Source organism: Xiphophorus couchianus, chromosome 22 (assembly GCF_001444195.1).
Source record: "Xiphophorus couchianus chromosome 22, X_couchianus-1.0, whole genome shotgun sequence".
Lineage (NCBI taxonomy): Eukaryota > Metazoa > Chordata > Actinopteri > Cyprinodontiformes > Poeciliidae > Xiphophorus > Xiphophorus couchianus.
Window position 1 is genome coordinate 1,273,368 of NC_040249.1, and position 22,673 is coordinate 1,296,040.

The 22,673-nt window shown below is 40.2% G+C and overlaps 1 protein-coding gene across 1 annotated transcript in view; it reads left to right on the forward strand.

Moving 5' to 3' along the window:
* Positions 1-2,016: 2,016 nt before the first annotated feature.
* The window catches only part of pdzd8 (PDZ domain containing 8), a 35,289-nt gene continuing 14,632 nt past the window's right edge, over positions 2,017-22,673 (forward strand). Inside the window, exons 1-3 of the mRNA XM_028006506.1 lie at positions 2,017-3,325; positions 13,356-13,481; positions 15,675-15,777. Coding sequence (XP_027862307.1) covers positions 2,439-3,325; positions 13,356-13,481; positions 15,675-15,777 — 1,116 coding nt within the window. The 5' untranslated portion in view covers positions 2,017-2,438. The remainder of the gene's footprint in view (positions 3,326-13,355; positions 13,482-15,674; positions 15,778-22,673) is intronic.

Here is a 22,673-nt window from a genome sequence, read left to right on the forward strand (position 1 = left end):
TATTAGAGGCAACAGCTTTTAAACTACTGTTCATTCTCAAAATGGTATGTTTGTGGAGGCTTGCTTGGAATATTATTTGAAATATTTTTGTGTTGATGAAGTGAGGAAAAAAAAACTGATTTCCAGAGGCCTGCCAAGCATAGCTAAGTGTATATTTTTTAATCGAAGCGAAGAACCATGTCTCCTCAAGACAAAAAGGAAAGGAAGAATTCTCTTGTAGCGTGAACAATCTTCGGTGTCATGAACATGCCCCGGCTAAAAATTGGCACCACCAAATAAAATGATAAAGTGTTTAGGATAAATGGCCTCCTTTTTCAATGAATCACCAAAACAACACCCCCCCACCCCCAAATATAGAAATGCATAGACAGGGAGATACATTTTTGAGTTGTCTGCAGGAGAACTCAACACTTGTCCTGTTTTGACTTGTTCCTCTTCAAACTAATTAAACAAAAAATACTTATGAATATGTTTCCTTAAATAGACCAGTCAGAAAAAGGTAAATCCCTGCTGGTTTTGTATCATTCAGGTTTTATTTATTTATTTTTTACAAAAATAAAAATAAGAGTCATGTTTATTACAGAATATCTCTGAGCAGTTAGAGATTTTGGTTGTTTCTTTTTACTCATTTCAATGCTGAAAGCTGAACTGCCCTCCCAGTCTCAGGTCACTGCTCCCTCCAGTAGGTTTTCCTCTGGGGCCTTCTTGTATTTGGCTGTGCTCCTTTCTATGTGCGTGCTGCTGAACCTCTCCGGGATGATGATGGCGCCGCTGTGTTCCAGTGTTTTAGTTCTTCAAATTATAGTCCAAAAGAATCCTCCTCTTTGCTTTTATTTTACCTTTAAAAATGAAAAATATAACTCGTTGATCCTTCCCAGGAGACACAGCGACTCATCTAGGAGTTTACGAGCAACACGGAACATGTAAAGCATTGTTTAGAGACAGCAGTGGCGTATGAGAGTTCAAAGGTCAGAGCACAGCTTTACAGAACCCTTGAAGAACTTGACAAGTACTCCGCTTGAAACGTCTGTGACTCAAAGGTTACAATGACCTCACAAGTTTAAAAGCAGGCAGGGCCAATGCACATAATGAGGCAAAAAGCAAAGATTACACTGGGGACCCCTGTTGGACGGCCAAGGAAGCACAATATTCTTCCTTATTTTTTCTTTTCTTATTCCACATTAGCTCAGTGCTTCAGAGAAATCAACATGACCTTTCTGAGTACAATACAAAAGGTTTTTATTTATCTCATTCATAAGCCACACATCTACATAGACATTTTTTTTTATTAGATAGATTGATGGATAAATGATTTGATTCAGAGTCTTGGAATGCTCAAAACACAGGGTTGGGCCAACTCTCATGATCCCTCTAGGACACTGCAGAGGTAGAGTAGAGCTGGTCTAGAGCTCCACACCCAGTGCAAAAACCAAACTGCTCTTCCTGAATCCGAAATTCGATTATTCCTCCTCTCCACAGCCCCGGAACAGACCTTAAAGGGGAGGCTTGCGTCTGTTACTTGCAAAATCTCTCCAGTGAACTCAAGGAAAAGCTCATAAGAATCCTCCATTACTAGGGAATCCATGATTTTCAAAGAATGAAGCTAAGCTAATGGAGTTCAATAAATCAGTGTTGGCCTGACCTGCCGATTTTGATTGCCAAATCTGACTCGTAAAATTATTTTATGGTGAGGCCGCAGGAACAGGAAATAATCAAATGCACTTTAAATTAATTATTCAATAATGTATTTATTAAATATTTTCCCTTTGTATACCCAACAAAACAAAGGGGTGTGAAGGTGTAGATGGTAACTCTAATAATTTTAATGGGATTTACAGAAGTTTGTACAAGAAATGAGTAAGTAAGAGGGATTAGCTCAGTTCAGACACACGATGAGTTTATTTGTACATGATCAGGGCAGGGATGCTGAAGAGGAAAGAAAAAAATAGAAGATGACAGAATTTTTTATATATATATATATATATATATATATATATATATATATATAATATAAAATGTATATGTGAAGTGAAAGAGCATGTGCAGAGAGCTGTTGATACAGAAGATAGGGTGAGGCGAAGAAAATGATCCACGGTGGATAACTCTAAAAAGAGAGGCCTAAATAACCATAAAATATTCACCCACATATGTTCTGTACGCTCCCTTCGTGCTTCACTTCCGCTATCATGTTTTTGGTAATATCTCTAAAATCTGAGTCTCCTTGAACGCACCGACTGAAATGCATACTGATTCCGTCATCACGCATACAACGTAAGCCGCTTGTCCAATCAGGTGCGGAGATCCCAGCTCAGGAAAGAAGCAGATGATATGGCAGCTTAGAGAGCGACCAGGTGGAACTTGCTTCGTTGACGCGATTAAATGTTTGGCTATGAAGAGAATCTGACTCAGACAGACGGCAGCGGAGGCGACGGCTCAAAATGATTTACCTGATACTGATCTCTGCGTTGTGTGGCGCGGTCGTTACGCTGATGTTACAGTTCTTGCTGATATACAGAAGGAACCCAGAACCCTTGGGTAGGACCGTTCAGTATGTCAGAGTAGTGCCTGATAACGCACTGAAAGATTATTTCAATGTCCCTCACGCCGAACCGAACCAGCAAGACAGCGGGACAGCCGCTGCATCCAAACCGCAAGAGGCCGTCCTCAGCCGGCAACAGGAAGCGGCTGTCACCGGCGGCAGCCCCAAACAACAACAGCAGCCGCCGCCGCCGCCGCCACACAGCGAACTCACAGATGCTGGCAGGACAGAAACGTGCAATTTCCTCAATGCGATATTCTTGTTTCTGTTCAGAGAGCTTAGGGATACCCCCGTGGTTCGGCACTGGATGACCAAAAAGATCAAGGTGGAGTTTGAGGAGCTGCTGCAGACCAAGACGGCGGGTCGGCTCCTGGAGGGGCTCAGTCTCCGGGACATTTCCCTGGGGAATTCTCTCCCGGTCTTCAAATCAGCCAAACTCATCAAACCGGTGCAGCTGGACGAGGACGGGATGCCCGAGGAGCTCAACTTCGAGGTGGACATCGAGTACAATGGCGGCTTCCACCTGGCCATAGACGTGGACCTGGTGTTCGGCAAGTCCGCCTACCTGTTCGTCAAGATGAGGCGCGTGGTGGGCAGGCTGAGGTTGCAGTTCACGCGCATGCCCTTCTCCCATTGGTCGTTCTCGTTCCTCGACGACCCGCTGGTGGACTTCGAGGTGAAGTCCCAGTTTGAGGGAAGGCCGCTGCCTCAGCTGACCTCCTTCATAGTGAACCAGCTGAAACGCGTCATCAAGAAGAAGCACACCCTGCCCAACTACAAAATCAGGTAGGCCCCAAAGCAAAGTGAGCACAAACAAGCTGCTGGCGACGAGCCCAGACGGCCCAGCAGCAGCCAGCAGCACCTCCAGGAGCATAAACCACAACATTGCAAATAGATTTCAACAAGAGCAAAAATGAAACACAAAGTGACCACAGTCACCTGATTGTGTTTATTTTGCTGCCAATCACCCCAACTTCCCTTCTTCCTCAGACAATTCACTCCCCAGTTTAGTATGCATCAGGCTATTTGTTCATTTATTTTAGAGGTGAACAATAAACAGTCTCACATATTTCTGACGTATTCTGGTTTGGGCCATTTGATTTATGTAAACACGGGATGATGACCTCTGATTTAAACAGAGGCAACTGAGTACTCAAAGAAACGGGTTTCTTTGAGCCAACCTCGAAGATACAGGTTGTCTATTGTTTATTTGGATGCATCTCAATGATTCAGTGCAAGCGCCGCAAGACATTAAGGGTCGTATACTGATGATGAAGTTTAGATCTGATTCTGAATCAACCGAGAGAGAATGGAATAAAAATTTCTTAGACGCCCTACGTTTAGGGATTAACAGTGACTCCTGTTGGCGCATGACGTTTATTGAAGTCACATAACCCAGTGTCCTTTAAGTAGATTAAATAAAATTATTGTAATCCGTCGGTTCGAAGAAGAAGTTGTTGCACGGTCAATTCACAATGTTGTGTGACAAGTGGTTGCTTTTGTCAAACTCATTTTAATTTGGGGCCACGTCAAGATCATAAATATTGTAATAAAAAAAGGCCGGTATTATAATATAAAGCAATTTTTTTGACATATCTACAAATCCCCACATAATCATCATCTTCACAGCACATGAATTTAACCCAGGGGCCTGCAACCTTCTTAAACAAATGAGAACTTTTTATTTTAAATATTTGAAATGAGTCAAATGTAGTTGAATATAAAGCCAATTTCTGGCATATTTTCTTTCCATGCTCTAGGTGTGTGTTTGTGTGTGTGGGAACAGATTTTGGGCCATGACTCAGATTTCAGATAGCTGTCCTCCCACTAGCAGATGCTACTGCTTTCACTGTTATTAATCATAATGCAAGTTTTTAAACTCCTTGAACAGATAGATGCTGATGGCTCTATGGAATGCTGATGGAAATTGGAATTTTGGAAAGCTGGACCAAACTCCATTTGAAATGAAATCTCTTTAAAAATGGTCATTTTTCACGCTGGACTCATTAATATGTCCCAATTCCAGCCGCTCAAACTGGAACTGTCTTTGTAGTTAGCCTTTACGCTCAGCTGGTTTGCTGAGAATTTGTACTTTAAAAAATGTAAATATTTTGCTACATACAAAAACAAATATAAAAACAAATCTGAATATATTCCTGATATATTTGGCTTTGACATCCCTCTGCAGGTCTCTTAAAACAGGATGGGGGCATTTCGATGCAATTTCCTTTTCCTGTTTTTGTTTACAGAGCTTTAATATGTTCACTTTTTGTCCAGCTACTTTTTATGAAACTTATGTAACTATTTACTGTCAGACATAGCTAAATATATTTTATTATGTATTTAGTGTTATGTAACTCCTATAAATGTAATAAGGAATTGTCAGATCATGCACAAAAATGGGAATATGTTTATCTTTTGATCTGCTGGCATGAAACAAATTTAAAAATAATCTTCTAGTCACAACCGTTTGCATATTCCATTGGTGAGTAAATCAAGGCTAAAAGTTAAGAAGTTGGAATTGTGATTATCAAACAACTAGGATAAAATGTAAAAAGAACAAATTTTGTGTAGATTCTTGGAGCAAACAAACTTGGTGTCATGTGATTCTAAATTTAGTTTTTCAGTCGGGGTTGAGGGGGGGGGATAGTTATGGGACAGACCACATTTGTGAATTAAACAAGAATATTTAGAAGTATTTGCATAACTGTGTAAAACATCTGTTTAACATTTGTATGAAGCAAAACTCAGAGAAAATATGCTCAAGTCTTTCAGTGAGAAAGGATTGAGAATCAAGATTTTCAGACTTCCAGTTGGACTAAAATGGAAAGAAAATCAACAGGATGTGTAGATGAATAGTTCTCTCTTTATCTGGTGCCTAGACTAACACAATTGAAGGAGTACATAGTGTCAGCACTGTTCATAAGGAACAAAGTTAAAGAAACAGAGCGTGAAAAAGGGAAGTTGAAAGAGTCGGAGTGAAAGGAAGTCTTGAAAATGGGTTTTCGGTTTTGTTTATTGGTTTTGCAGAGGCCATTTGTACAGAACTAAATGTGTTGAATGTGTGAGCCTGCTACAACTATTAAAGTGTTATGTGTTTTTAAGACACACTGCGCTATTTTATAACATAATTAAATAACTATGTATTTTTCTTAGAAAAATGCTATATGTGCTAACTCAAATACGACTTCAAATAAATTTTACTTCCTGATTTAACGCCTTGAAATTGGACCTCTGTCTGTTAAAATACATGCTCTTTGTTCAGAAAGAGCAGGAAAACTCCCTCATCAACCTTTTAACAACGTTTTCATCAGCGTCACACTTAGAAGCAGCTTGTACAATGAGCTCAGCAGATGCACAGTCCGACCAGCTGGTTGCCAATTGCTGCTGGCTAGTCTGAAGGATCTGAGTAGGGGAGTCGGGGGTGAGGTGGAAGCTGCACCTCAAAGTGGAGCGATGGGTCCACCCAGGCTTTGCACAACTGAATTGTTGCCATGGAGATTAAAACAAAATTCTCCAAAATGCATAGACTCAAGACGACCCTCCAGTTATGTTTTTGATAATGGCGTAACATTATAGCACGACGCAAAGCTCCAAAAGGTCGATTTTGCGTCCCTGCATTGAAGGTGTTGCGCCATGTAACCAGAGCTGTTGCGTAAACTCTGTTGTTAAAAGGGAAGTTTCACTAGCAGCTGCTCTCTAACCACCATCACTATCACCCTGCTGCTTCCTCCTTCCTGGGCTCCAGTAGGAACCCACGCTCCTGCAGAACGTGGCCCGTTTACCTTCATGTTTCTGCAGCTACGACATGAAACCACAGTGTGAAAAACAACCGCCATTTTTAAACCTGATAAGCAAAACCCAAGATGCAAGATTTCCTTCTTCTCACTCTGACTCTCTCAACTTCCCTTTTTATGCTTTCTATTATTATTTTTGTTGACTTCCTTACTTTTCACCAACACTGCAGAGAGGATGTACTCTGTGTTGAAATGGCTGCATCTTCTAGAAATGTCTGTTGTGCTGCAGGCTTACAGAATTTTAAGTGCAATAATTTTGCCAGAACCAACAATCTTCCAAGTAGGGCTGGGAAATGTCGCTTCCAAGTGAAATCAGATTTTTTAAATTATTCTAAATCTGATTTTCAATGTATTATTTTTTCCCCTCTTCTTAAAAAGATCTCTAAGTCTGGTGGTTGGGTGCTGGGCAGTCATTCATCCAGCAGTCCGTCATATTTTTGAATTAAAAAATGTTTAAAGTTGACAGGAAATTTGAAAATATCCCTTGGTACTTATGTGTTATTGAAAGATGGGAAGATTAATACCTGAACACCAACTATAAAGTCTTAAAAATGCAAACATTTTCAAAAGACTTAAATACATACGACTTTAAATTTATACATTGGGAGAAACTGAGATATATTGCAGTCATCCCTTTTGGGAGTTGACTTGAATTCAAAGTACAAGCTGGAAAACTTGTAAAATATGATGATTGGCCTGGAAGGGCTCTGAACTTCTGGGGAAATCTTGCAGGACTGCAAGATTTCCCCAGAAAATCAATGTTGGTCAGGATTGATGGACTCTACAGTGGGTCCATATGCCACACTGAACTATTGGAGACCACTGATAGATGCAGGTAGGGGGCGCTGTGAAGCAGAGATTCCTACCATGATGGTTGATCGATGAGTCTAACCCTGGTTTTATTCAGAGTGACTTGAGGAGATGACTGGTCATATACCTGTCATCACAATGACTCCATGCATAAAGTGCAGATGACAATGGGTCAGTGTTATTTTCACTGAACTTTAGCACATTTACAAAGAACGGGAGAAAATCCTCCAAGCTGAGTGTGTAAGAAGCCTCTCGGCTATTTACTCTCATTGGATTTTATTTGAAAAAGTATTAAGCAAAGGCTCTAAATAGTTACATACACACAATATTTGTTTTTCTTTTTATAGTAAAAATTTTTTTTTATCTTAATAAAATTTTTTATAAAATTCTGTTTCCCCCTTCTCTATGCTTTCAGTGCCCATTTACTGTGTTGGTAAACACTTCAACTATTACTGAAAACCCACATTTGTTCATCCAAATAATTTGCACCATCTAATAGACAATTTTGCAAGTTGTGCATAATTTTAGAAAAAAGTCTTTCTCAAAATAGCCCCATGGTTGGCTGTTTAATACTGTGCTTTTGTCTTTCTATGGTGTACTAAAAATTATCACACACACGCCCCCCCCTTCCCTTTCCCCCCCACACACACACTCCCAGCCCTTAGAAAGCAGATTTGGAGCTTAAAGGATCTGAGTTTCTTTCTCTAATACGTAATGGTTCACATCTTTCTTTTGCTCGCAAAGACCTGTCTAGAGAAGGGATGTGCTGCAAAAGAAACTCTGGACATGTGCATGTGAGTGTGCATTATCTCCTGATCATGTAGAGGGAGTGTGATGTAATAATAGGGCCTTGGGATTTGCTGAGCGGCCCAGATGGTGGTTCACAGAAGGGGAGGGTTGGGACCGCAGCCTTCTGGAGGCGATCCAGGCATTACTGCCAACAGCAGTCGGCTTCACATATGGGGGAATACTCTATTTGATGTCCACTGTGCTGGGTAGCTGTTGCTCCACTGGGAAGACTCCTGATCAGCGTCACATTATCTTGCTTGTTATAAAAATGAAGTGAAAGTGAAAGTGTTTCCCCACGGCTACATTGGTCTTTAGACTTGAGTATAATGCCGCATGGAATGTTCTGTTGCTGCAAAGTCTTGTAGCATTTTGTTCTTGTTAGCGTAGCTTTAAGATTTAGCCTAGATTTGACATAAAGTTAAAACTTGATTTCTATTGCTTGATTGCATCACTGTGCTTGCCTCCAATGTGCCACGCTATGTGGGGAGTGACTACTGCCCTCCACCTCCTATGGGATGTGGTGTGATGTTAGGGGTTTCTCCAGACCTCCATTTGAATCACTTGAGGTGATTGACCTCAGACGTTTGTCATTAAAGCTGGTCTTCTGTGGGCCTTGCTTATTGCGGCAGTGATGCTCACTTCCTCTTTGATTGCACCAGGTAAGGTAAAAGTTTCACTGAAACCTACCTCTGTCTCTAGCCCTTTTCTCCGCTGTCAAATCTCACTCTAACCCAGGGGTGTCGAACTCCGATCCTCAAGGGCCGGTTTCCTGCAACTTTTAGATGTGCCTCTGCTGCACCACACCTGAATAGAATAATTAGGTCATTAGCAGGACTCTGGAGAACTGATCTACACAATGAGGAGGTCATTAAGTCATTTCATTCCAGTGTTTTGTACCTGTGGCACATCTAAAAACTGCAGGACAGCGGCCCTCGAGGACTGGAGTTTGACACCTGTGCTCTAACCGATTAGTCTCCGGGTCGGTATAGTCAGGTTTGAAGTGTCTCCATCGATGTCTGTTCCTCACTATAGTGGGAGTGAATCTGAGCAGGAATGTGGGAGGGCTGTGAGAGAGCAGGAGCAGCGACACTCGGCAATGAAAAAGCTTGAGGTTGGGGTTTTCAAGGACTCTTAAAAGCCTTGATATTTAACTTTTCTAAAAGAAATTAATGGCTGGCACAAGCATAATGAAAAGAGTTCAGTTTAGCTGATTGCTTTGCTCTGCATATGTACATAATATCTATCTAAATTGTTTCACTTTATTTTGTCTAAGTGTGCTGTCTTTAATCTAGGCAAAGCAGTCAAAAGATTTACACCAATATCCACGCATGAACTTTATTGAAGCGAAAAACCCAAAGAATAATATGTACATCATTCCAAACCAACGTTGTGTAGTTTTTACAGAGACCTCTCAGATCATGCGGAAATTTTTTCTTTTGCGTTTCCTTGTAAAAGTATTGCATTCCCTCACAATGAATATACATTTTTCTTGCAACAGGATTTGCGTTCCCTTGCAATAAATGAGCAAAACCATTTGACCGGTAGCTAAGAATCACTACTCTGGGATTCCTAGCAACCGGTTATAAAAATAACTCAAAAATAGTCCAAATAGTTTGGATGTATTTTTTTCCCTTCTTTCCTTTATTCTAACGGCAAGTTTCTGTTCGTAACTAAAGAATGGAAAGCGATGGAAAGCCTAGAATTGACCTGTTTTGCTTTTGTATTCTGCACACAAGTTTGTGGTGCATTTGTAATCCAACGAAAAATATAGAAGTCTTCACATATCTCACCGAGATGACGTTCATGGAAAAGCTTTTACAAAACCTTTTTGTTGCAGCACAAAGGCTTTGACATATTCAGCATATTGAATGCTGAAAGCATTGTGAGGGGATGCAAAACGCATTACGTGGAAGTGCAAAAGAAAATTGCCATGTAAGGCAAGGTAATTTTATTTATATCGCATATTTTTAGCAACAAGGCAATTCAAGGTGCTTTACAAGAATTAGAAGGAAATGCAAACAAAATAACAAACCAAAGGAAAGAGCAAAAGAAGAAAAAAGTATAAAACTACATATTAGTTCCCCATGTTTAAGAATCAATGGTCCGTAACTTATAAAAATAATAATGATTTTTCTCTGGATTCCCCCATGTTCCTTAGAGGGCTTCGTAGGATTTGGTGTTTCACATGAGCCGACGCAAAAACTGTAACTAGCTCCAGCAGACTGTTGTCCAAGAGTTGCACCTTTCTAACTTCTGCTCCAAACGTTGACATGTGCTCCTGACGCTTCTCATAATTGCACTCGTCTGCACTGATCAAATCTGTGACACCATCTCCACCAGTACACTGTGGTGGCTGAGATTGTTGTTTACGGAGTTTGCAAAGGTCCAGTCTTTGCTCATGCAGCGATGTAACTCACAGACCAATCACTGAATCGGGTCTGCTGCTGGTGTGGCTTGTACTGCCCCTGAGAGTGTCTATGGAAAACGGGGAGGTCCCATGCAGGATCTGTTAATGGAGATGAATCTGGCTGGGGTGGACTGCGGTAGAACCTGTTAAAACCACCCATGGAGAAAAAGCTGTTGTGTTTTAGGTGGTTGGCTCGGCTTTGTTCTCACTATATTTTCTCCTCCACCCTTTTCCACACCACTTGGAAGAGTAATTGAACAAGATCTCCCTGGTTTGTGCTGTACAGGTTTGCTGAGACAGACGTAAGGGATTTCGGAGAGGTGAGCAGGCGCCTCATGTGCAAATGTTGGGCATGCGCAAAAAAATGTGCGTCGCAATATTTTACTTTAAATTTGACATGTATAAAAGTGAGCGTTGAGTGAAAGTGCGTGGTAATCCATGCAAACTTTTGACCTTCAGGGTTTTCCCTAGAAAACTTGCTAAGCCCAGTGGTTGGGCGCTAGGTCAGTCATTCATCCAGCAGCCCGCTGTGTTTTAGAGTTAATAAATGTTTAAAGTTGACAAGAAATTTGAAAATATTTCTAGATAATCATGTGTTATTGAAAGATTGGCAGAGTAACACCTGAACACCAACTATAAAGTCTTAAAAATGTAAACATTTTAAAAAGACTTACGCAATGCTTAGCCTGGTGGGGGCACAAGTAAAGCCTGGTGGCCCGCCAGGCTTATAATAACTGGGGGAAACACTGGCCTTCTGTAAAAATGTATGGCACAAACACAAACTTTTTAAAGCAACGTTAACTCTAAACAGGTCAGGTTTAATGATTTTTAAGGCGAACCAGAGACGACCACGTCTATCAATACTGCTACGTAGTCGTGGAAATGGTTTTGGCTCTGCTGGAGGATATATGAAGGATTCAGAGATCATAATGACCTACTGGCACATGACGATGAATGACTTATGGCTCTGCACAGAACTGGCCCCCAGCCTTACAGAGGTGTGTCACCAGTGCCTGTTCAAGTTCTCACTACTCTGGGATTCCTAGCAACTGGAGCATTTGTGAGCGATGTGGCTGACAGATCTGGAATGTCAGAGTCATCCCTCAGCTGAGCCACGCCGGCCGTATTGAATGGCCTCATCTATACGTTGTCTAAGATACATAAGGTTCCCCCCACACTGCGGCTGAATAGGCAGATGTTAAATTGCAGTGTGCAGCTACCAGGCGACCTCTTAACGCCAATGTTTATTTGTATAACACATTTAAGTAACAAGGCAGTTCAAAGTTCTTCATAAAAACATACGAACATTGTAAATAGATTTTAAAAAATCATAGTCACTAATTGAGAAACCAGTAAGAAACGTTACATTTAGTCAAATATCATCATCAAAATCATCAATCCACGTCAAATATGTTCCAGTTATTATAAGTTAAAAGCCATGCTTTTGATTGCTAATAGCAGTGTAGCAGTGTTTCAGCTGTTTTGCTGTTTTCTGAAAGTTTGTTCCAGATTTGTGGTGCATGGAAGCTGAATGGTTCTTCTCCATGTTTGGTTCTGGTTCTGCGTCCCCAGAACAAGAAGACCTGAGAGGTCTGGGTGGTTGATACAACAACAGGAGATCTGTAATGTAGTTTTGGTGCTAAGCCATTCAGTGATTTATAAACAGAAGTACTTTTAAAGTCTACTCTCTGTTCCTGGGGGAAGTGAGAGATCTCACCAGAAAACCTGCAGCAGGTGCTTCTGTTAAGTGATTCTGTGTTGTAACGTAGACTGATTAAAGATTAAAGGGTATGTGATGCAGGTGTCACCATAACCAGCCGGTCAGGATTAGAGAAAGGGTGTAGCTAATAGTGAGTCGTCTTACTAATGAGGCTAATTTAAGCTTCTAAGCTTTGTATCCAAACTGATACTCCTTTGGCGTCAGTTTCTCGTAAATCATGCATCATATCTTATCAAAAATAAACCTTTTGCTTGAATGTAAATGATACATCTAAATAACCAGGGGTATGAATAGTTTTGGGCTTAACTTTACACAGAACACTTAAAGAATTACAAACACCTGCAAACTTCAGGTGTTTGTAAATTAGAGAGTTTATTGCACAGAAAATGATCCCTTTATGATGTTCTCCTTTTCTGCTTCTTTACCATGTTGCCATGGCTACTGACTGCAGGGGAAAAAGCCTTGGCGTTGTGGGTCATCATGTTCAATAGGAAGTTGTCTCTCAGGGAGGCGGGGCTTAGGAGATGTCTGTATATGGGCGTATAGTAAGAACTGGATGTTGATTTGATGCAGCAATCAAGGTGATGCTTTGGGGTTTCCTGTATGACTCAAGGAGAGTAGTAAAAGTTTAAGGCTTTGCTACACACCCTAGCTGACGATCTCGAGGAAGAGTTCAATGAAAAATGACATGGAAAACCTCAAAATGGCATTCTTTGATCCGAGATCCCTGACTTCCTGTTGGGTTTAGGGAAACCAAAGTGAATATTTCAGGGCTGGTACTCTTTATATATATATATATATATATATATATATATATATATATAAATATATATATATAAATATATATATGACTTCTATCAGTTGAGTTTTCTTGTAAACAAGAGAGAAGTTTAGGAGTGACCAGTAGTCTGTCTAAACAAGTAAACAGAAGAAGTGGGGCAGCAGCAGCAGAATCAGGCGAAGTAACTTCTCCTTCAGGATGAGTTGAAGCAGCACCAGAATCAGCGGCGGTTCTAGTCTGAACTGGAATCAGCAGTTCTGGTTCTAGTCTGAACAGCCTTCTGAGCAACCCCTAACCTGCTGATGCTCTCCCATACGGGACAGTGAGTGGGAACCCCCGAGTCAGAGTATGTCATAAGAACTAGAATGAATTCTAACTGTGTTTTGGTGAATTAGCCTGAATTTCATGCACCAGGATTTGAATTGCATATGATTATGTACTCTGTGTTGAACCGTGTGGAGTGAGTTTTCAACTTTAAGAATTAAAAAAATCTTTCCTCTTTCTCTCTGCAGATACAAGCCCTTCTTTCCCTTCCAAGTGCAGCCTCCGCTGGGCTCAGCCTGCGATTTGGATCTGTCAGTCCAGGACAGCAGGCTGGTGGAAGGCAAACTCAGAGTCACTCTTATTGAATGTAGCAGGTGACACACTTTCATTTCATCTCTTACTTGACTGACCTGGACATCTGTGTCCACAGACTCTTACGTAGAATACCGGACCTGGTTTGCACCATGTCTCTCGACATCTTTTGGTCCGACCACAGTGTTTCGGTCATGTCTACGGACTGCACACATTTGTCAGTATTAAGAGTGAAGCACCGGTTGTGTGTGCATGTAAAATTTCACCCCCAAAAAATTCTAAATCAAATAAAACTGTAGTCCTCAAAAACTCTCAAAACAGTCGCCTGATATACTCAGGTTTGCAAAAAAAACCAAAATAGAATAGAATAGAATTACTTTATTCATCCCAGCAGGGAAATTATTTGCACTTAAAACAGTCTCTTTTATTTAAATTTCTCAAGTTGTCTGAGCTATCCATAATAAGATCTGGTCACCAAACACATTATGCTTTGTCATTTATTCAACAGAAGCTAAGCCAAAGGGAAGGAGCAGCAGAAGTCCACCATGTGATTTAGCAGCTTGTGAATTCAGGGTTAGCAACAGCAACTTGACATCATCTTCATCTGCAATCCCTTTTCAGTTTGATTAAATTATATTCAAAATGGAAAAGAAATATCCTTTGTCTGTCAGTAGGTAAAGGGAAAAATTCACCTCCAGCAGCTGCGTTCATGCTGTCCTGTTCTGTAATTAGAACTCCACTTAGCATTACGCAATCTGGGTGATAAGTGCAAATCCTTCACACTATAAACTTTATGCCCCTCATTATTTAAAAGTTTTGACATCACTTTTCACCAGTAACTCTAACCAAAAGGCAAAAGTGCTGTAACAAAGAAAAACATTATTTTCCAAATATTGCGTATGCTGTTAAAAACAACAGTCCCATTAGCTGACAAGGATCATCTGGGTTTATTCAAACATTCTGCTCTTCTGAAGTCATCCGATTTCTCCAGATCTGTTTTGATGCAGCTTATTTCAATTTTACATCCCTATAACATGTAGCGAGCTCATCACTAAGGACGCTGTCGGTCTTCAAAAATCTCACCTTTCTAAGCCTAGAATGTTGACCAGTTGTGAAAGCGTTTTATGAATTTAGCAGAGCCTGTTGTGTTAGAGGAGTGTGTGTGAGAGGGAGATGGGGATTAGGTACGAGTGTGTTTTATGGACCACAAATGATTGGATCAACGTAATCTAGTAATAACAAAAGTTTCCCATTAAAATCATCTCCTCTTTCACCAGCCTTCTCACTCACTCTTGTAGCTATGCCCGTCTTTATTAGTGCTTTTATTTCTTTTTAGTTGTTTTTGAATATTTAACAATTCGTAGAGTATTGTACAGAGAAAGGAAAAATAAAATTATTTAAAGTTTTTATAAATATTCAAGGAGTGAGCTTGACTATGTTGAGGTGATGCCCCACCCCTATTCTTTATTGTACTTCAAATGTGAAGTCCCATACAAGTTTTGACTCGTATAACTTATAATGTGTAGCTCTCCCAGGACACTATTAGTTACATATTAGGTGTAGTGATGACAGTAGTCCATTGTCATAAAGTCTTGTATCAAACGACTTGATCCATTACTGCCACCTTGTGGTTGTGGTTAGCAGCACACTACTGAGCATAAAACCAGGTTCCAAAGTATGGGGGAATTTTCCTGCCATAAGTCGAGAGCACACATTTTCAGTCTGAAAGCAAAACTTCATGTCTTTGTTCTCCAAACTTGTAATGATTGAACTCAAATCTTCTGCTCTCTTTCTAATATAGAACTATCGACTGTAGCAACCTGCGCTACCACTATAGATATATCTGTCTATGTGTCCATCTATCAATATAGACATGTTTATCCATCAATCAATGTAGAGATGGATCCACAGAACGGTTGGTTCTGTGGATCCTTTCTCTTTGGTTGGGTGATCAAACTCCTGCCTGAGATCTTCTGTAGGCTGTTAGCAATGCTTTCAGACTGAACATGCAGCCACAAGTATGAAATGTTTTGAGAACAAAAGACATGAAATCCTGCTTTCAGACTGAAAATGTGGGCTCTCGACTCATGGCAGTAAAATCCTTCCATACCAAAACGAGTTTCAAACCTGCTTACATTGGCGGACTCTCTTGACTGACATTTCCTTGGCCTTCCTCAGCCATAAGGATTTCCCTATCAGAGAATGGCTTCCTGCGGCTGTCTTAGTGATCTCACTGTTCCTGTCTGTGCCTGCAGACTGTTCATCCTGGGCTCGTACGACAGAGAAACCTACGTTCACTGCACCCTGGAGCTGAGCAGCCAGCAGTGGAAGGAGAAGCCGCGCAGCTCCATAAAGCAGGTATGCCGTTTCTCCATTCCGTCCACTGTTCTCCTCCTGCCTGCTGTTCTTATCCTGCTCTCGACTTATTTATGCACAACGCCGAGAAGAAGCAGAAGGAGCTCTGACATCGATGGGTCAGGTGCTTTTAGTTCAGCCTAGGTTGGATCAGGTAACCATATCCCCCAAATCTGGAACAACCTGCCGTCATGTCTTTTTAAATGGACAACTCACCTTTTCTACACTAGTTTTTTTCAAGTTCAGCAGGTTTTTTTTGTTGTATCATTTTATTATCTTGATTTTAATGTGCTGAGTATGACAGTAATGCTCAAGAATATAGAAGGCCACATTTATTAGTAAAGATGTCTGTAAAGTTTTAGAATCATCTAATCTTTTCTACAAAGAAAATAATTGTAATTACAATTATTATGTAATTACATTAATTACTATTAATTGCAATTCATTACAATTGTAATTAATGGTAATTAATTACCATTAATTACAATTCATTAATCATTGGCACAACTGTTTTCTTTTCTAACATTTAGTCCAAATAGAAGTAACTGAAGGATGTTTTCATTTGTGCTTTACCTTTTAAAGTTGATCCGAGTTCTTGAAACTTCCAATTGGTAATCCTTCATTTCCTGTCTGCCTGGGTTACATATATTAGGGTTGCACTGACAACCCTAATATTATTGTTTATTTGCCGACACATGCATTTGAAACGGATTTGTGCCACTGGGATTTTTTTTTTTTTCTTTCTTACAATTAAAATACACTTTTTTTCATCCTGTTTTGAAATGCGATTAAAGTTAAAGTTTATTCTTTTTAGTATTGGATTGTGCTGCTACAGTGACAGACGAGTTTATTTTAAGTCTTTTTTTTTTTTTTTTTTTTTGCAGCTGAACATTTTACGGACACTTTAAATGTCTCATGAGCCAGAATTAGTTTTCTCTGCTAATATCTTAACACATGCTGCGTTCCCAACAACAGATCACTGTATAAAATACTCAGAAGCAAACTGATCACAGTGCTGGAATATCTTAAGAGATGCTGGACTGCTTATCACAACCAGCAGATGGCGCTGTACTGTTGTAAGTTGTCCAAAGGCAGAAACGAAGGGACGTCTGTGGGTCATTGTATTCTGATTGAATAATCTCTGCTGACAGTTTAGACATAAATGCCAATTTAATAATACGCAAAAACTTGTAATGTAGAGCAACTGTGGCACGCAAACATTTCCTCGTCGTATGCTGCTTATTGGAAAACGTTGACAAGATGACACATTAATAAAAGCTCATTGTCATCTTCTCTGCATTGATCAGATTGTTCCATTGTTGACATTTTGCGAAGCGAAGGAAATCTTCAGGCCTCCTGCAGCAAACCTTTCTAATTGTTGCAATTTAGAGATATTACAGTCATCACATCAGGCTGCTTTGGAAGTGACTAATGACCATTTTAGGGGAAAATGTCACGCCTAATTACCGGCCGAGGCTCCAGCCAACCTGCCGCTGCCGAGCTGTCCACACACCTCCCAATGGCATTTGTAAAGGCTCACAGATTATTTCTGTCGAATAATAACCTTTTGTTGGTTCTCATGTCGCCCCTTTAAATAATGAGAAGCAGTTGAGAACTCGTCCAGCAGGGGGCGATAAAATACCACAACCTGCTCTGTGACAACATAAGCCATTCATGTCCCCTAGAGCTGCCATTTTAAAATGTCTACTCTTTTTATTATTCTGTCTTGGTTTCTCCTCTGCAGACACAAGCAGTTGGCTCGTTTATGTAGTTCGCTCTCATATCAAACTTTCTGTTTGTTCTTTATTCATGTTTTCAGGAGACATTATGTGGTAAGACAACAATATTCAACAATATCCATATCCGTAGAGCCTGCCTGGTACCAACTGGGAAACGTCATAATGTGTGAACTTCACCTGACGGCCGAATATTCCTGGGATACACCCCAGACTTTCCCCAAAGCATCTGTAGTGATCCCGTGTGGACACAGTTTCTGTTCTGTTCCCGTAAACACTTCGCACATCATCTCATCAGCATCATATCCTACCTAGAATTTATTATGCTTACTCATGTGTGATGCACATCAATCGGTCTGTCTCTGAAACTGGCCAACGTTTGATTCAGCTACTTGTCATTGGAAGGTGAACTCCTGAAATAGCACACTATTTTCCACTTGTTTTTCTTAAATGGCTCAACCAGGAACGCTCACGTTTTGTGTTCTTTTGTTTTTTTTCCCCAGTATGTAAACAAACAGCAGACTCTTTAGCCTCTGTAACAAGCTTCCTGCTGAAACTGGTCCTCAGTTATTCAGCGCCGAAAATCTTATGATGACAATGATATTGGTAAATCTCGCAGTACTTCGATATCTGCCTGTTTTCTTCTTTTCTCTCTCTCTAATTTGTGCTTCCTTCTCTCTTCCTTGACCTTTAACCTTTTTGGCAATGTTATATGTGTCAAGTGTGAGCTTTTGCTGTGATGAAACTCTGTAGTCTTAATGTTAATGCAATAGTTAGCCAGCAGTACAACTTCAGAACTCGTAAAATATATCAGCCAACAACTATTGGACTCAAAGCGGTCCTTTGTGAAGTGCATATGGCGCACACTGATACTGTGATGGCGATATATTTTCCAAATATTGCGCCGCCCTATCTCTGAATCCACAAAGCACAACAAAAATCTCTCCTTAAAATAAGGATAAGGTGATGATGCACTCAGGAAGACCTATCAAATAAATTTTGCTGGACGATAAATTGTCCCAAACATTATTGCGATAATTAATAATATCATTGAGACCCTTTTCAAGTAATATAATGTTAATGGCATAATAATGCAGGAACACATTCTCCAAGATCAATAAGCTTTAAATTCTAATAAACATTCAACACTGGAAGACATTTTAAATATCCAAAATAAATAAATAAAACGACAGCAAAAATAAACAAAACAAATTATGAAGTCTCCTTCATAAAAGGGCTAGTTGGGAGCAGTGCACCAGACTGAAGACTTTTGACATCCATTTTTTTGTGGAAAGACGGAAACAAAAGGGAAAAACAATAAATCATGCAAATGGAAATTATTGAGCTTGTTTTAATTGATCATGTGACTGATTGATTTATTGCTTATTGGGACAGGCCTACACGCAGGATGCTCATTCTGTCCAGCGATAGCCTGCCTCTGTAACTGTACGTTTAAACTTCAGGCAATGTGGCAAATGTAAAAAAATGTAAAGCTGCGTTATGTAGTTCATGAGATTTCTATGTAAATGTCTAGGGATAAATATGCAGAGTAAAATCAGAATTAGTCGTCTCCATGAAGGTGTCTGTTTAAGGTGGTGGATGTTGCTGTAAAAAATGGCCATCAACTGGCAATTAGTTTTATGTGTCTTGAGTTGTACAAGATCTCTACTGCTGCAGCGTTTGCTTTATGTCTTTTGGCTGAAATGGAGAGCCAGACGTGAACGAAGCAAGCTGTCCCATCGTCAGGTAAAGGTGCAGGCAGCTTTTCTATCGGTGAATACTGTGTGAACCGTTCCGCCTCTGCACTCGAGCGGTTTCGCCCTCAGCGCAGCCCTCTATGAGTGGACCCACTTCAAAGTGTCTGTATTCCTTTTTTGTTAATAGAGGCACACAAATGCAGATTCTTAGTGGCATTTGAGCCTGATTTATCAGCCCTCCCCAGTCTGCATGTCCTCAGCAGGACTCAGTAGTAAGGATTAAAGACTATACCATCTGCAAAAGGTCAATTCACCCTCTTTCTCTGCCATTTCCCCTTGATGATGCCCAGATATAAATATCTCCCTAAAAGTATAACGGTTTTACCAACATGCTCTGCTGTCCTCTATCTGGTTTGTCTTTCTAAACCTGGTTAACTGGGATTAGTTTAATTTCTCCATCTTCCATCTTAAGTGTTTTCAGCAGGACAGAATTTCCACAATGGAGACAAGCCAGTTTTATCAAGCTTTTTGTTTGTTCTTTTTTTTTTTTTTTCCCTTCCCCCTGCTATTTATTATGAACGATTGCTGATAGATTTCAGGGCTGAAATATTTTCTCTTGGAACACAGTTGCTCTGCGTTTGTCTTTCATTTACCTGTTTCAACTCACAGCTTGTTCTTCTTGTTCTAGAAGGAGCTGAATGACGCATAGAAAATATTTAAAATCTAATGCAGAGTGTGTTTATTCAACATGTTGGCTAAGTCTTCCACCACTATAATACATAAAGTCATAAAAAAAGGTAAGCTATAATAATACAGATTAAGCCAGTGCAATCTTTAAAGACAGACCTCTGTGTTAATTGATGGAGACTAGGAATAGGATTTTGCTATTTGTGACTGAAGCAGAATTTCATTTTCTTTTTTATTTCCTTTTTCTTTTTCTTTCATCTTTAGCTGGAAAAAAACAGACAGTTAATCATTGTAATGAGGTCATGAATCAGCTGACCGACAGTCAACAGATATTTACTCCTAGCTTAGTAGTGTTCATTGGAGTTAAACCTGGCCAGGGATTGTTTCTACAAGCAATGTTTCCATTGATTTATCTGCTGAAAGCCAGTCATTGAATGTATGAATGCAACTTGCAGGAGGCTATACGAGAAATGGCTCCATGAGTCACGAGGACACACCTTCAGCTTGTCTAAGTCTTTAAGCTTCACGTAATAAAAACTCGCTGTTCTGTTTCCGTAGAAAATTGCGCTTTTCTTTTTATTATTACCCATCCATGTGTTTGTGTTTTAAGTGGTGAAGTGCAGTATGTCAGGCATGTTTGCACATCTGCCTTGTCGATTTCATTTTCAGCCCTCAGTGGTGATGCCTGCTGACAGCTTAACTGAAGGGGCAGAGAAGGGGGATGTGCGCGCACATACAAGCATGCTGGTCAATGTCCTGTTGTGTTGCAACACTTGTTGCTCTTAGTGTGTTCGCGTCGCTTGAAAGGAAAGGGGCATGTTTGGATTTCCGACTGCATGAGCCTGGATTTTCCACTGGAGGCTGTAATAAGATGGGGAAACTAAAAGCAGTTGTAAATTTTAGATTTAAATTTAATGAGCTCATGATGCTTTATGCCTTTCATTGTAGCAACATATGTTGAAAAACCTGTTGGCGCTCTGAGGCGTTGCCTTCAGCCCGTTTTAGCGAGCAACAAAACCTACTGATCCCTGTCTGGAATAAGATGTCTTGAATTTGATATGAATGATAAACTCTGCCGTATTGTTTTCTTGTTTTGTTAGAAAACACAAGCTTTGAATGACATTTCAGAATTGCTGCTCCAGTCATTTAGTGTCAACCAGCTAATATTGGCATCGTCATCATTAAGCAGCTAACACATTGGCACCACAGCATGTCAGCAAACACTTGGAGCACAAACTGGAAGTGTTACACCTGATCACACAAACCGACTTCATTAAGTTTGATGTGGTGATTGTTGTTAATTAATACCTCAATATCTCTGTCTTGATGATGGCGTTGTAAATCGCCTGACTCATGAATGAACTGAATCTATGAAAGCACTCTTCGCTCATTCATGCTACGGTTATTTGGGGAGACCATTAAGGATTTCTTTCTCTCTGGGTTTGTTTTTGACAGTGAATTACTTTAACTTAAAATGAGTTGAAATCTTCCAATGTGACGCAATCGAGAACATTTGTTTGTGAGTAACCAGCCAAATTTGACTGACATGAGTTTAAGGGATTTTCTATATATACAGTATATATAAACTGTCAGACATCGAATGCTGTTAGATCAGCATACAGTGTCACATGTGATTGTCATATGTGTAGTACAAACTGATGGGTATATTTGTCAGACAAGTATACGCTGCCCTTTACCATATGCTTTTATTTAATTAGCAACCTAACATCATGATGTAGAAGTTAGATCGCCTTAAACTTTAATAACAGCTGTATGACATTCTCACTTAGCAGTTAACCAGTCCATCATCAAGGAAGAGGGAGGCATGTTTTATATGAGGCGTGTTTCGTAGTTGACTGCAGCTGCAGCTAGACCTTGCTTTAAATACACTTAAAAGCCACGATAATGCATGTGTATCCATCTAGTTACCATTGAAAACGATTCATTGACTTGTGTAACTTGTCGTATATGCTGAACTGACAGCTTCTTTAAATGTCGCAGACCTCTTAATGTGCATGCACACACATGCATACTAACTGCATGTATTCTATTCTGACAGCGTTTGCTAATCTAACATAATACAGGCAGCAGTATAGCTCTGTTAGTATTTCAAGTAGTAATAGCTCTGTTAGCGCTGCTTGTCTTTGATGTTTTCTCCCAGCGTCTGTAGCTCTGTGTCCGGTTTGGTAACAGCTGTTTAGGGTCCGGTGTCGATCCGGTCTTGGTCCAGTCGGATTGGTGGTTTCATATTCAGTACCGGCGGCAATATAGCTCCATTAGCATTTCAAAGAGCTTCCAGCTCTGCTTGTCTCAGCAAGGCAGCATGGCAGCACGGCATTTATTTTTACCTTGCAAAGGAAGCAATCAACTGTTAAGGCCTCTGTCAGTTTTGCTTTTACAAATGACTCAGTCTTCTGGAGAAAAATGTTGAGGGCGCAAATGTAGATCCTTTAGGAGTTGTGTTCGGCTTTGACTCTCTCCCACTGCGCTCTTCTTTTTTTAAAGTGGGAAATTATCCAGATTCACCTCACTGTTCGTCTTTTTTTAATTACAGCCAATATTGACACAGTGTGGCATTATCTAAAATTACAACAATCAAGCGAAAATTGATAAAAAATAAAACTCAGGTAAAGTTAGCCTTCCTGTGCTTACTCCAGTACAGAACCGACCACAATGTGCCATCAACCCATCAGGTGAAAAAATGGCGAACTCCATGGGTGACAAATGTAATAAAAGATAGACATTTTTGAAGTAATTATGATTTTTGGCATATCACAAA